Source organism: Catharus ustulatus, chromosome 1, assembly GCF_009819885.2.
Source record: "Catharus ustulatus isolate bCatUst1 chromosome 1, bCatUst1.pri.v2, whole genome shotgun sequence".
NCBI classification, from domain to species: domain Eukaryota; kingdom Metazoa; phylum Chordata; class Aves; order Passeriformes; family Turdidae; genus Catharus; species Catharus ustulatus.
The window spans coordinates 5,112,285-5,125,081 of NC_046221.1; the positions used below are offsets into that span (position 1 = coordinate 5,112,285).

At 39.0% G+C, this 12,797-nt stretch overlaps 1 protein-coding gene across 6 annotated transcripts in view; it reads left to right on the forward strand.

Moving 5' to 3' along the window:
- The window catches only part of LOC116996559 (sodium channel protein type 5 subunit alpha-like), a 207,716-nt gene that overhangs the window by 54,415 nt on the left and 140,504 nt on the right, over window positions 1-12,797 (forward strand). For all 6 annotated transcript variants that reach the window (XM_033060354.2, XM_033060362.2, XM_033060372.2 and 3 more), the window contains exons 6-7: window positions 2,316-2,407; window positions 10,343-10,573. In XM_033060354.2, the coding sequence (XP_032916245.1) occupies window positions 2,316-2,407; window positions 10,343-10,573 (323 nt within the window). The remainder of the gene's footprint in view (window positions 1-2,315; window positions 2,408-10,342; window positions 10,574-12,797) is intronic.

Here is a 12,797-nt window from a genome sequence, read left to right on the forward strand (position 1 = left end):
TGGAACTCTGGAATAAAAAAAGAAATGGAAAAGCATTTCCTTGAGCCCACGGGCAGCAGTGAGAGAGTTAAAAGTGGCTGCAATCTGATCTTCATATGTACAATGAAACCTCCTTCCCAAGAATGCAAGCAGCAGCTAGTACAGAGACTTGGATAATGGAATCTATTCTGATACGATTTAGCCTTCATACAAATCCAATTTGCAAGTAATTTAAAGTAAGATGGATCACACAGGTAACTCTGGTGTTGTCTCTGCTCGTAGCCTGTGTGCTGCCAGAGGTATTTCTGTATCTGCAAACAAAGATGGCCTGGGAATGCAAAATGGAGGGGCCATGAGATTCAGCTGGACTGATGGTTTCGAGCTAACACAAAATGTGATTATTTCACTGATGGCTGTTACAGTGGGAACACCATCATTTGCTTTAGAGCTGTTGCAGAATAGCTTCTTGTCTTCTCTTTTGGGCAGAAAGCACAGATTGGGCCAGAGGGAGTAGATTTAAATAGCACACTGGAGAATAAGAAGTGCTGCAGGTCTCTGGGGCTTTTCTCCTGTCCTGTGCCAGTGGACACAGCCATGGCTTGTGATCCTCTCTGGGGTCAGGGAGGGGTTTAAGGGAAATTGTGAAACTGCCCTTGTTTACATATATTTATATATATTATGTCCCTCTCTCTCAGACTAGTGAGTCCTTCTTTCTAGGATGGGAGCTCTGACTCTGGGTTGGAAAGTGCCCTGTCAAAATCTTAAAGACAATAAGCAATTCCCTGGCTGGTGTGAAAATTCAGGATAGAAATTCAAGTTGCTTCTCACTCCCTAGTAGAGAAAAACTCATCAGCAGAATTTTGATTGAAAAAATGACAGAAATAAATCCTAATTTACTATTACAAGCAGCAGTATTATCTGCTTCATATGCTTGTTCACATATTTATGGTCAGCTAAACCATATTTCCATCCTAGTGCTTCTCCCCAAATTATTTTTTCCTCTACCTTTCATGCTGAAGAAGAGTTTGGGAGAGAAGCACAGGGTAAAGCTGGGGAGGAAACAGGTAAATCGTTGCCCAGACTCCCCTGTGAGATTATGAAGAGAAGCAATATTGTTCTTCCAGGCTCTAATCTGGATTAGTAGATATGGAGAGGATGTTTTGTCCTCCCCAGGGGCCTTTAGACAAAGCCCATTTAAGCAGGCTTTTTAAAATAACCAGGTGAGGTTTTTTTCTGTAACATTTAGGAATAAAGAAGTAGGGCAGTTGAATGAAATTTGGTAGAATTTCAGAAGTGCAATTCAAGGGTCCAAGATCTCTTTTGTTCTGAAGATACAGTGGTGGCTATGGTTTTGCTGCATACTGACTTGGAGGAGATAATTTTGTACATCACTGATAAAATGAAATTCATTCCATGATCGGAATGCTCCCTCCTGGGAGTATTTAGCTCAGATGTGATGGGTCTCCAGGATGACCAAAAGAGGGAACAGCTGGGATTGGCATTTTAATCATAAAGAGTTTTTAGTAGGATGGCAGTTATATTCATTTAGACTCCATCTTCCCTCAGCCAAAGGGGATGAAATTGAAACACAAAACGAAATACAATTTAAAGCATCTCTTGAAACCAAAATTTGCTTCACCACAGACTACAGCATCTTAAACTAAATAACCCAGTCAAAATGTTTGCACTATTTTGCTATGTTGTCCTATATGTAGTTTTCAGAAGCTATTATGGGAAAATTGCTTGAGTATTTGAAGCAACAAAATAGCTCTTAATATTTCCAATAATGTAAAGAATTTTTTTTTTGTTGTTCAACTAGATGATGGTAAAATCTTTAAAGTATTTATGGCTGAACAGCACAATAACAGAGTTCACCCAGTACTTTTAAAGGATTGGTGCCTATTAGAAAAAAGTTTAATAGTTCAAGTAGCATTTGAAATGATGTGCACTAATAAAAACCTGGGCTAAATGGCATCAAAGAACAGCCAGAAAAGTGGATGCACCTCTCATTCAGCTGCGTTCACTCCCTCTGTGTATGAATGCTTTCTTCATTCAGACAAGTCTCATACTCTATTGTATAATTCCAAATAACTGTGACTTAATTCTACAGGTATGTAGGAGAATTTGTGAATGTAGGCAGTGTTTCACCTCTTCGGACTTTCAGGGTATTGAGAGCTTTAAAAACTATTTCAGTAATCCCAGGTAAGACGCCCTGATCCTTACGTTTTGGCTCTCAGCTACAAGTGATTCTCTCTCTGTCTCTCTTTGTCCCTTTGATTGTTGTTTTTTTGGCTGGTGTTTTGTCATTGTCTGTGTGTGACTTTCCCTTGTTACAGATACATAACTGAATTTGTGGACCTGGGCAATGTCTCAGCCTTACGAACGTTCAGAGTACTGCGGGCGCTGAAAACAATCTCAGTCATTTCAGGTGAAAATCAGGTTAAACACTCGGGCTGCAGTTAAAGCCTACATGCCATTTCCAGTAGTAAACACTGTAATTACAAAAGACTTAACCATAGATACTGATCAGGAAATGGAGGAATGTAGGGAATGGGACCTGTCAATAGAATACATTTTTTAAAAAAAATATTTTTCCAATGTGTTTCTTGTGGACAGAAGAAATGAAAGTGCCTCCAAAATGAGAGTTCACAAGTGCTGCAGTAAGAATGGTGGCTTGTGAATCACATCCATGAAGTGCTCATTTGTGAACTGCATGAAGATGGCAATGAAAATATTTTAAAACCTTCAGATATTGATTTTTAGAAATGGAAGGTTAATGACCTCAAAATGCATATTCATGTTTAAGAGCACATCGATAGGGGAATCTAAATCTGTGCTGTGAGCTGAGGTTTCAAGACTGCAGGCACAGATAGCCTAATTTGTCATGGTGTTTATCCATTTGCATGTGATAGAAACACTGCTGAAATTTTGCGCCTTGAAGAGATTGGAAAACATTTCATTATTTATTTTGGTAGGTTCAGCATTTCATCAACTCACGTTTTCTCACATTTTCAAGGATATGATTTCTCCCCTCTTCACCCCCTAAAAAAGTATAATTAGTTTTACTACACATCTGGTAGTGAAAGAAGTTCTTTATACAACCTTTTACTACTAAAAAAAAAAAGTAATTTATGCAGAGATGAGTCCAGTAAGGACTAACCACAGAACAAAACTTTCTTGCTGAGCATTATCTATGGACAGGTCTCATTCAGCCTCAGTGTTTAACATCTCCAACCTGCATGATAAGGTAGAGAAGGTAGCAAAAACCATGCATGGTAGATCCTATCTGTGATAATCCTGAACAGATGTTGGCAATTGCAATTACATGTGAAAAATGTAATTTTTCTCTCGAAACATTGAGAGAACTGCTCAGATTCTCACTCACAGACCTTTAAGGTTAGCAAGGCTTTTCCACCCACTCTATTATACACTATAATATCAATCTAAACAAATTCTGTGAAGTAAACTTGTAGGGATATGTATTAACACTCATCACCACATGGAGTATAAGCTAGAAATGGGAAATGAGGTATGGAGGTGTTAAATATATAAATATATATATGGGTCTAGCATTTGGTCCCTCATTTCAATATACAGTAATGAAAATCAGGAAAATTACTGGGAAAGCAAGGTACTTTTCATTGGAAGTGTATGTCCAAATATAGATTTTAAAGAGTACTCTAAGATTCATTAGGTCCTTGAAACCAGTACCTGTCTTAATTCTTGTCTTTAAGTTTTATAGAATAGTCTATTAGCAGAGGTTTGTGGGAACTTTTAAGTTTTCTCTAACAGGATTTCCATTGAGAATGGATTTTTATTTTCTTTGGGAAACTGAGCAGAGCTTTACAGATCCTGTGAGATGGTGTTGGCTATTCAGAGAGAAAGGCAGAGTTTGTTTCCTAGATTCCTTTGATAGCAATTTGAAGACTTAACTTGGAGGGACATGCATCTCCAGGGGACACCTTTCACCTTACATCTTGTCTCAGGCTTGAGCCTCTTCAGAGCAGAGCCTGTCAATTTTTCTGTGTTATATATACAACAAATTGTCTGCTGTCCTATATCAGAGGAGGAGCTGAAGCTTGTTTTACATCAAATGATATGACTTGGTGGGGAAAAAAATTGAGTAGTGAGATTCAAGCAATCCAGATTCAAATAAACCAAAACCCTTCAGTGATATTAAATACTGAGTTGTTCCATTTGTTGGTTAATAGAAAAAAAAAAGAGTGTTATTTATTAAAGTAATGCATAATAATTCACATTCTCTTTTTTCATTCTGGCTGAGTATTTGATTAGTTTTTTTTATAACTGCATTTTTATGTACAAGTCCCTAAATTATTTGGTGACATAACTGCATGTAGATATCCTAATAGAATATCCAGCCTTTGATTTTATCATCAAGATTACCTGTGCCCTGAGTATTAAACTACAAATGTGGAGAGCTACAAATTGCCACAGCTGCCAGTGAAACACTGGCAAGACAAGGTGGGTTTTTTTTAATATTAGCAGATAATTCCAGAGGAGTCAGTTCATCTTACAGTTAGGCCTATATATTTTAAAAGATATATTGGACTTGATGCTGTGATTTCTCTGGAGATCAGTCTGAGTTTTTAATGATAACAGGCTTATGCTGAGGTGAAATATTTTCCCCCAGTAGGCTTAAAAATGAAAAGATGATGAGCATTAATATCTTCCACGAGATTTTTGGGGTTAATTGCCGTAGAGAGGAGAAGCTGGTTGTTATTTTTGCTTCCTCTTTCATGTCTCAGGTGAAAAACACCAAGTTGTATTCTCTGGAAATATCAGAGCTTTCCCTCAATAAAATTGATCACTTTTCCATCAGGTACTTCTATTTGCACAAACATGCTTGGACTGACCGTGGTCAGTGAAATTGCTTACAGAAAGCCACAGGCCAAGTCCTCAGTGGTGTGAGGCTTCTGTCCAGCAAAGCACTTAGAGGCTGCTTTTCAAAGGCATTCTGCTTCACTTGGAATCAATGAGTTTCTCTATTGACTCCAGAGGGAGTCAGTAAAGCTGACAATTAGTGCTTTTAAAAATCTCACCTACCTTTAATGCCTGGCTCTAAGTGCCCAAGCAGGCACAAGGATCTTTAGGGGGACATAGGCTCACAGGGCTGAAAAAGATCTCCTAAATTCAGAGTCCATTCCCCTGGCCTGAGGCTGCATTTAGCACAGCTCAAGCATGGCATGGAATTTATTGCCTGACATTTTTGAGCAGCCCTTCAAAGGTGGAGATCCCAGGATCTTCCTGAGAAGTCCTGAAACTGTTCCAGCAACTCATTGCTTTTGTCATTAGAAGATTTATCCCAGGTGGATGGTTCAGATCCAGACCCAACAACACAAATGTTGGGATCTACCAGCCAGCTTCCCTCTCACTGGAGAGCTGGGGCTTGCTTTGAGTGCCACAGTGCCAGTATCTCCTGCTCCAAAAGTCCATGGACCTGCAGCTCCTGTCCCTGAATCCAGCCTCCCTCTCTCTTGCTGCACTGTCAGCTCTCTCTTTCTAACCCTGGAGCTGAGTAAGACATCAGGGCAGTGCCTTACCTCCTGTGGCAGCCCTAAACACGCCAGAAAACCTTCATGGAACCTCTACCACCATTTTCCCTTTTCTGCCCTGAGCACACCCATTTCTTCCTGTTTTCCAGTTGACCATGCTACCAAGAGGAAAATAAGCTTTGTACAGGTTCACGTGCTTAGAAATAGGTAACATTTTCTCTATGGCAGCATTTAAAAACCTTTAACTCTCAGTGATTTGATTTACTAATTGGCGTCTTGCACGTTGCCATGGGAACTGGATTCATTTGTTTTTCCAGCCAGATAGGAACCATGGTCAGCAGTAGAACAGCCCACTGAAGCCATTCATCTGTCTCCCATTAGCATCCCATTACCAGAGTATCCAAATCCCAGTGGGCTCAGTAGGAACAACAACAGAGGGTCTTGAATCGGATTTCATCCTCATGGAAATCACCAATGTTTTTGATAAGTACTAATTGAGATAATATAAACCCTGAGGTACACCCTCTCCATCAAAAGACACTAAAAGCATCATCATCATCATCATCATCATCATCATGATGCCAGGGATTTTGTAAGCTGCCTGTATCCAGCTGTATCCAGAGAAGCTCCCCTGCTCTTTCTGGAACAGGCGTGTACACCACGGATACCTCACACGAAACGAGAGGATACAGGGGAAAGGTGACCTCATAGAAAATTGGGCCAAGGCACTTTGGGGCCTGATCCAGCTCCCATTTAAGTTAGTGTGAGACTAAAGGCTATAAATAGTGCTGTGAATGTTATCCAGTGCCTCTGTGATAGCCAGAACAGAGCTCGGAGAACAAGAATTAAGACTGTGCGGAGGAGACTGACCCCCGTTACTGCTTCAGTCTCTGCTGCAGAGAGATAAATGTCACCCTTTTGGTGGGTAAATCACTTAACTCAAGAAGTAACTATCCCAGAGGTGAGAAATATATGGCATATTTGTGTTTTCCTTGGAGACTGACCTGTCAGTCACTTCTCCATGCAAAGCCAGCCTGCAGAGTGCTGACACCAATTCCAGTTTGCCAACACGTTGTTGTTAAACTCATTGCTGCCCATGTCTCAGTGACTAATGACAAAATACACTCATCAAGGGCGAGCCCTTCTCTCCCTACACACAAGAGACATTTACAGGACACAGGTGTATCCTCAGGGAAAGGAATGGACTCAATGAGGACAATGTGCTGCAAGTCACACTCTTTTTTTCTTTTTTTTTTGTGGCTTTTTTTTTTTTTTATATATTTTTCTTCTCTTCCCGCTTGTTTCCAGACTGTGCATGAATGTGTCTGATGTTCTGTAGGTGATTGCCAACATCTGGTATGGATGTCATACTGAATTATGCTAATACTTCCTCACATCTCGCATAAGGAATGGATGGTGTTTTGGGATCTTGCCATTTCTCATTGTTTGGTGTTGCTTGCATTTTCTATGGTTTCTGATTTGCATCTGAAAAATTATTTGATTAACCTCTGAATGTGATAATTTCTACCTACCTTAACAGGAATGTTTGGGCCAAATTCTTCTTGCTCTCTGCAGATGTCAGGCTGCCTATAAAGCCCTCATTCCACCAATTTTGGATCTCGTGGTTTTTTTCATGTCATGCAAGCAGGATTTGGCCCAGAGGTGTGGAAAGAAGTCAGTGGTTCAGAAAAAGCCTGCTATTGATTTACTCCACAGGGAGTAATCCATAGACCCATTGTCATTAACGGGTGTAGATGTTACTCAGCTCTGGATCAGATCCTCAGGATTTTCCTGCATGCTGCCTGGTTTGATGTTTGACTTGCAAGAATTAAATAAATGCCTTGAATGCCCCATAAATAGTATCTTCTATTAAGCTATATTGCAGTGCTCTCATTGGCACTATTTCAAAGAAGGATTATTTATCCAGAAGATTTAACTGTACTCTAAATTTGAATACATCTAGCATTGCTTTTGCAAAACATGGGATTGATTCAGAGAGATGCAGAGCACCTGCAAGAGGTCCTGGGTGTCCTTAATTCCCCTCAGCCCTTCCATTTTAGAAGCACAGATAGTTTAAATGAACAATTAAATCGTTTCCTGAGCCTTGGCACTTAGTTGTGTCAACCACCTTGATGGATGCTACTTAATTTTCTGAGAAAATTTTGGTTTTAAAGGGTGAGAAAACACAGTTCAGCTGTAAGTATAGCAGTCTTCAAATAGTTTTCCTGGAAAATTTTAACAAAGGTTCAGGAGGCAGAGTACAAGTTATTTTTAAATGGTCTTTAATTACAGAAATTGTATTACTAAAGCATCATCTTCTTAAATTGTTCAGAAGCTTGTAAGCTATGAAAACAAAACAGAACAATTAAAAAGGAAATAAAACAGAAAACGGTCTCATAAAGAAATGATTTGATACCTGCAAGGAATGATCTTGTAAAACTAAGAGTATAGAATTGCTATTCTATTTAAAACTCCAGTAAGTAATCTAGGAAAAACATGTTTCTTGAAATGACCTTGAAATTGGCAATACTGAGGCCTGATTTTGAAAAATAAAACTAAGATAATCTTTGTTGTTGACTAGAATTTTGTAGGGTTTTTTCCTTATATTATCCCTATTCGCATTAGGACTCCCATTGTCCTTGCCCATATGAGTAAGACTAATTAGTGCACTTATTACTGTATTGCAAACAAATAAATGTTCTGCAGGATTTCACAGGGAGTACGGCAGTAAAAGAATTTGTGGTATTTTTTATCTAAAGACTCAGTTTTCATTTGGATTTCCCAAGTTTAAGCAACTTCAGTGAAGCAACATCTGTGCATTCAAAGGACAACCAATGATAAGAATTACTGAAAATATTTCAGAAGATTAGATTTTTAAAAATTTAAAATTCTAGTTCATTTGCAAATCTTTTCTCTCACCTCACTACTTGTGTAAGACGTGGCTGTCTTAGAGGTTTTATAATGCTGGGCCAGGGTGCCATCCCTGAAGTCCTTTCAGAATTGGGCTTCATCTAAAATTACCCATTGAGGTAAAAAATTTACTCAAGGCTAGATTAACAAAAGATGTTTCATTTTTATTTAGGAATGAAAACAGGTAGCCAAGCCTAGAGATGGCTTCAAAAATTCAAATTCAGCCTTTATCTGAGTAGAATTTACCTCATTTGTAAAACCTCTTTTTGGTGAAAAGGAGAGGTACCATGAAAATCCTTTTTTTGCCTAATGTTCATCCTGCAATAATTTATACTTTGTTTTTGAGCAAAGCAGGGAGCTGTCTAACCTCGCCCTCTTTACCATGCCACAAACTAATTTTAGAGAGGCAAACAAAGAATTTGGTGGGGAAAGCTCCCCACAGCTGATGGATCAGTGCCTTTCAGTTAAATGGGCCATTTTACAGATGTTAATATCATTCACAGATTAGCAATTCCTTGTGTAGGAGTGGAGTATTTTAGGCTGCTGCATTCAGGGACTGCTGCACCTGTTGGCCATTCCAGCAGCTCATCCTTATCTGAGAAACCTGTTTTCCCCTCACTCTAACAGATTTTTAAGCAAAGCCAAAAGCTAATTTTGCTTTCCTATGAGTCCTGAAGTACATTTTCATATTATTTCCAATTACGCAGCACTAGCTCAGCCTTTGTGGCTGCCAAACTCTTGGGGTGGAATTCCAAGGAACTGAGATTTAATGTGTATGATCATATTCAGTGAGCAAATCAATGTGCTTCTGAATATTGCTCAGGAGAATTCCTCCTGTTTCCTCTTTTCTTTTTTTTCTATTTAAATCAATTTCTCTTGCTGCTGCCATACTTGTGACACAGATTATCAGAAGTACTTATTACTACTTACCAGTATTAATTAAGTATAAATAGGAAAGAAATTACAAAATTGCCACCAATGGGCAGCTGATATTCTTGTCCAGCTACAGCACACCAGTTTAGAAGAGAGGGATATTTTTTTAAAAAAGGAATGGGGTTTTCTGTTGAAATCATGTAATATTCAATCAGCTCAAAGAGTGCTGATCTCCAGGAACACTTCAAAAGCAAGAACCATCACTTGAGAAAAGTGTATAATTATTTATAACTGAATATTTAAGGGAGAATAAACTGAAGCTAGTGTTACAGGGTGAAATAATAAAAGAGAAGCTAATTTGTGTGACCCAAGCCTTCGGTGTTATGTAACGGGATTATTTATCTACTTTGGCAGTATACTATAAAATGATTAACTTTGCCCAGGTAGTGTTGGAGCCTCAGGCTGTTTTACTCGAATAATTTCCACTATGTTTATTTGATTGCCTGTATTTGGCTTTTTTTCTAATCCCAAATTCTTGTTGTTTTAAGCAAATGAATTGAAAGCAGAGGAATTATTCATATGAGGACAGTATGTTGGATTTGGCACTAAAATATGTAAAATAATCAGGGAATAAACAGCATTTCCATACCTCTTCATCTGTTTATGTGAGGGATAAAGTTATCAGAATCACCTGAGAGATTTAAAAGCAATTCATGTTCTCAAAATTCAATGGGATTTAGGCTTTACTGCCTTTACTGCAACTCCATGAAAATATAAAGCACATTCCATATTTTCTTTATCCATGGATAGTTTTGTATCTCAGTATCCCTCCATCCAGTTCCTCCCCCCATTTTTAAATCAGTGTTTGTGCAATTCCAGGACTTTTGTCCAAAAGCAAACCAAACTAGACATCCATAGTGATCACTCATCTCTCACACCCAGTTGCAAACACAAACTCAAAGCCCTTCAGATTTCTCTTTCCATGGAGATTTTCATAATGAAAAGCAGCTGTCTGCAGACATACTTCAGTCTCTCAGTCTATAAACTCTCGGCTTTTATCTCCCTAGGACTGAAGACCATTGTAGGGGCACTTATCCAGTCTGTTAAGAAACTTGCAGATGTGATGATCCTGACCGTTTTCTGCTTGAGTGTCTTTGCCCTCATAGGCCTCCAGCTCTTCATGGGCAACTTGAGACACAAATGTGTCAGGGATTACACCATGTACAACTTCACCAATGGCTCCTTGTACTTGGATGGCAGGACGTGGAACAACTCCGAGGAATTTCTTAGTGATCCAGGTAAGCTCCTCTTTGTCCTGTAATCTGGTTTCTGGTCATCTGAGGTTTGTGGGATTTGTTTGGTTTTGTTGGGGTTTTTTTTTGTGGTTTTTTTTTTTGTTTGTTTGTTCTGTGTCGTTTGGATTTTTTAAAATTATTTGTTAAATATTAAACATATTATTAAATATATTAAAATTATATTGATGAAAAATTATATTGAGGAAAAATGTGACATGATGTCAATGTGATTTTGAAAGACCGGGTAGCTTTGTCTGAATCTCTGTGGTGCCTTCACAGTTCATCCTGAAATACTTCTGCTGCTTTCCTATGAAGCCCTAGTTGCATCACTGATGATTTTAACAGTTTTAGGGTGTCTTAAATACTTTTAAAGCTCTCTTTTCTGGAATTGAGCAATCACATGAAAATTTCAACTCTGTGTGTGTGTGTGGGTCTGGTTTGCGTATTGTTTCTCTGGAGACAATTTATAGCTCTTGCATTTTCTAGAAAAACTCCAAAATTTGAGTTAATGGCCTTAAAAATTCAAAAACTAAAGCAAAGCAATTCGGTCTTTATTAATCTGAGAGGTTTTTTCAGGAAATCTTTTGCTGTTTGGGCCTAGCTTATTATTTGGGTTGGGCCATCCCATACAAACTCATGACCAGTGAATTTTTGTATTTTATTTATTTTGAGGAAAAAAAATGAACCACTTAATCAACTCATTAGCTGTAGTTTTGTTTGAGAGGCAGTGTCATAGTGTCATGGGGTAGCTCTGCTCTGGCTCTGTGGACCCTACAGTCCTACATCTCCAGCCACCTGCACTATAAAAACCCCAAATCTGACTCGTGGGGGTTTCCTGGCTTGACCCAGGACTCTGCTGAGCCAGGGATTCAGCCAAGGGCACTCCCTCCAAACCCCACTGGTGACTTCTGGCCTTTCTGCTCAATTCCTCTCCCTGTGGTGTGAGAACTCTGGAAGCAGTGGAGTTAAGAAGGTTTTCCTTCAAGAAATAAAAATCGCATCATGGGTGATTTTAAGGCATGATGTGGCTGATGCAGCAGGAAGGAAGGACAGGTCACAAAGCTCTGGCTGAGTGAGGATTGTCTTTGGAACTGGCCCTGACCATCAGGTTGTGTCCTCTCAGAGCCCCTCATCAGAGAGGGGAAGGAGTTCTTGGACTTCTGCTGGATGGTGAAACCTGCTGAAGTGTTATCCCACCCGTGGTCCCCCTGCTTCCAGTGAGGAGCTAGAAAAGATTTGTGCACCTGTGGTGGATTAAGTTGCTTCAGGGGTCCTCTACCCTCAGATAACTGAGAGCTGTGTGACCTGCCCTCAAAACCTCTGTGAGATAAAATAGTGATGGCTGGAAGCATAAAGCCCTGCAATAAAGGTGAAAGGAAGAAATGGAGCCATGAAGATAGTCTGGCTCTCTGGAAATGGAAATAGGGTAAATGTGATACAGGATAATCTATTAAAATACAGATAGTGTCAGGGCCAGCTGCAGCATTGCTTTAAATGTGAGGAATTGTACAGCTGCTCCAGCATACCAGGAGCAAGTTTATTTATGTAGTCCTGATATGGGGAGGAGGGCAGACACTCTCAGAAATCCATGTAGGAAATCCAGCAATGGTTAATAGTGCCATGAAAATATACTTGCTATCACTGGAGGAGATTTGTCTGTTACAAAGATAACCAGCTTGGTGAGATAATGGGTTAAAGTGAATTAAATTTTGGCTTTTGGTTTTGAATTAAATGTGGTATTATTAGGAAGTAACAATAATAATAATAGTAATTAGTATTTTCATAATATCTGAAAATAAAGATATGTTTCATTATGGTAAACAGTTGTCACTTACTTTGGATAGACAGAAATTATTTGAATAGTGAAAGTGTTGAGGCAATGCAGCAGGCCCCTGAAGACCTAGAAGACAAGTAGATTTATAAGAAAAAGATCTCTGAATAAGGGCAATAAAACCTTCCTCAAAATGCTGAAGAAGGAGGATTAGCTATTAGACAAGAGAGAACAGTATTAAGTAGGATTTTCATTTAATGTCCACTGTTGCACTATAGTGATTCAGAAATGGAAGGACTGGCTCATTTTGTGACTGGATGGGATAGTGCTTTGTATTTCATTTTGCATAAGTATCATGGTGAAATGAAGTGACCGTTTAAAGGAGAGGCACTGACCACAATTTAATAACAGTCCGAATTTCAAGTACTGCAGGGAATTAAGCAATACATACAGTTA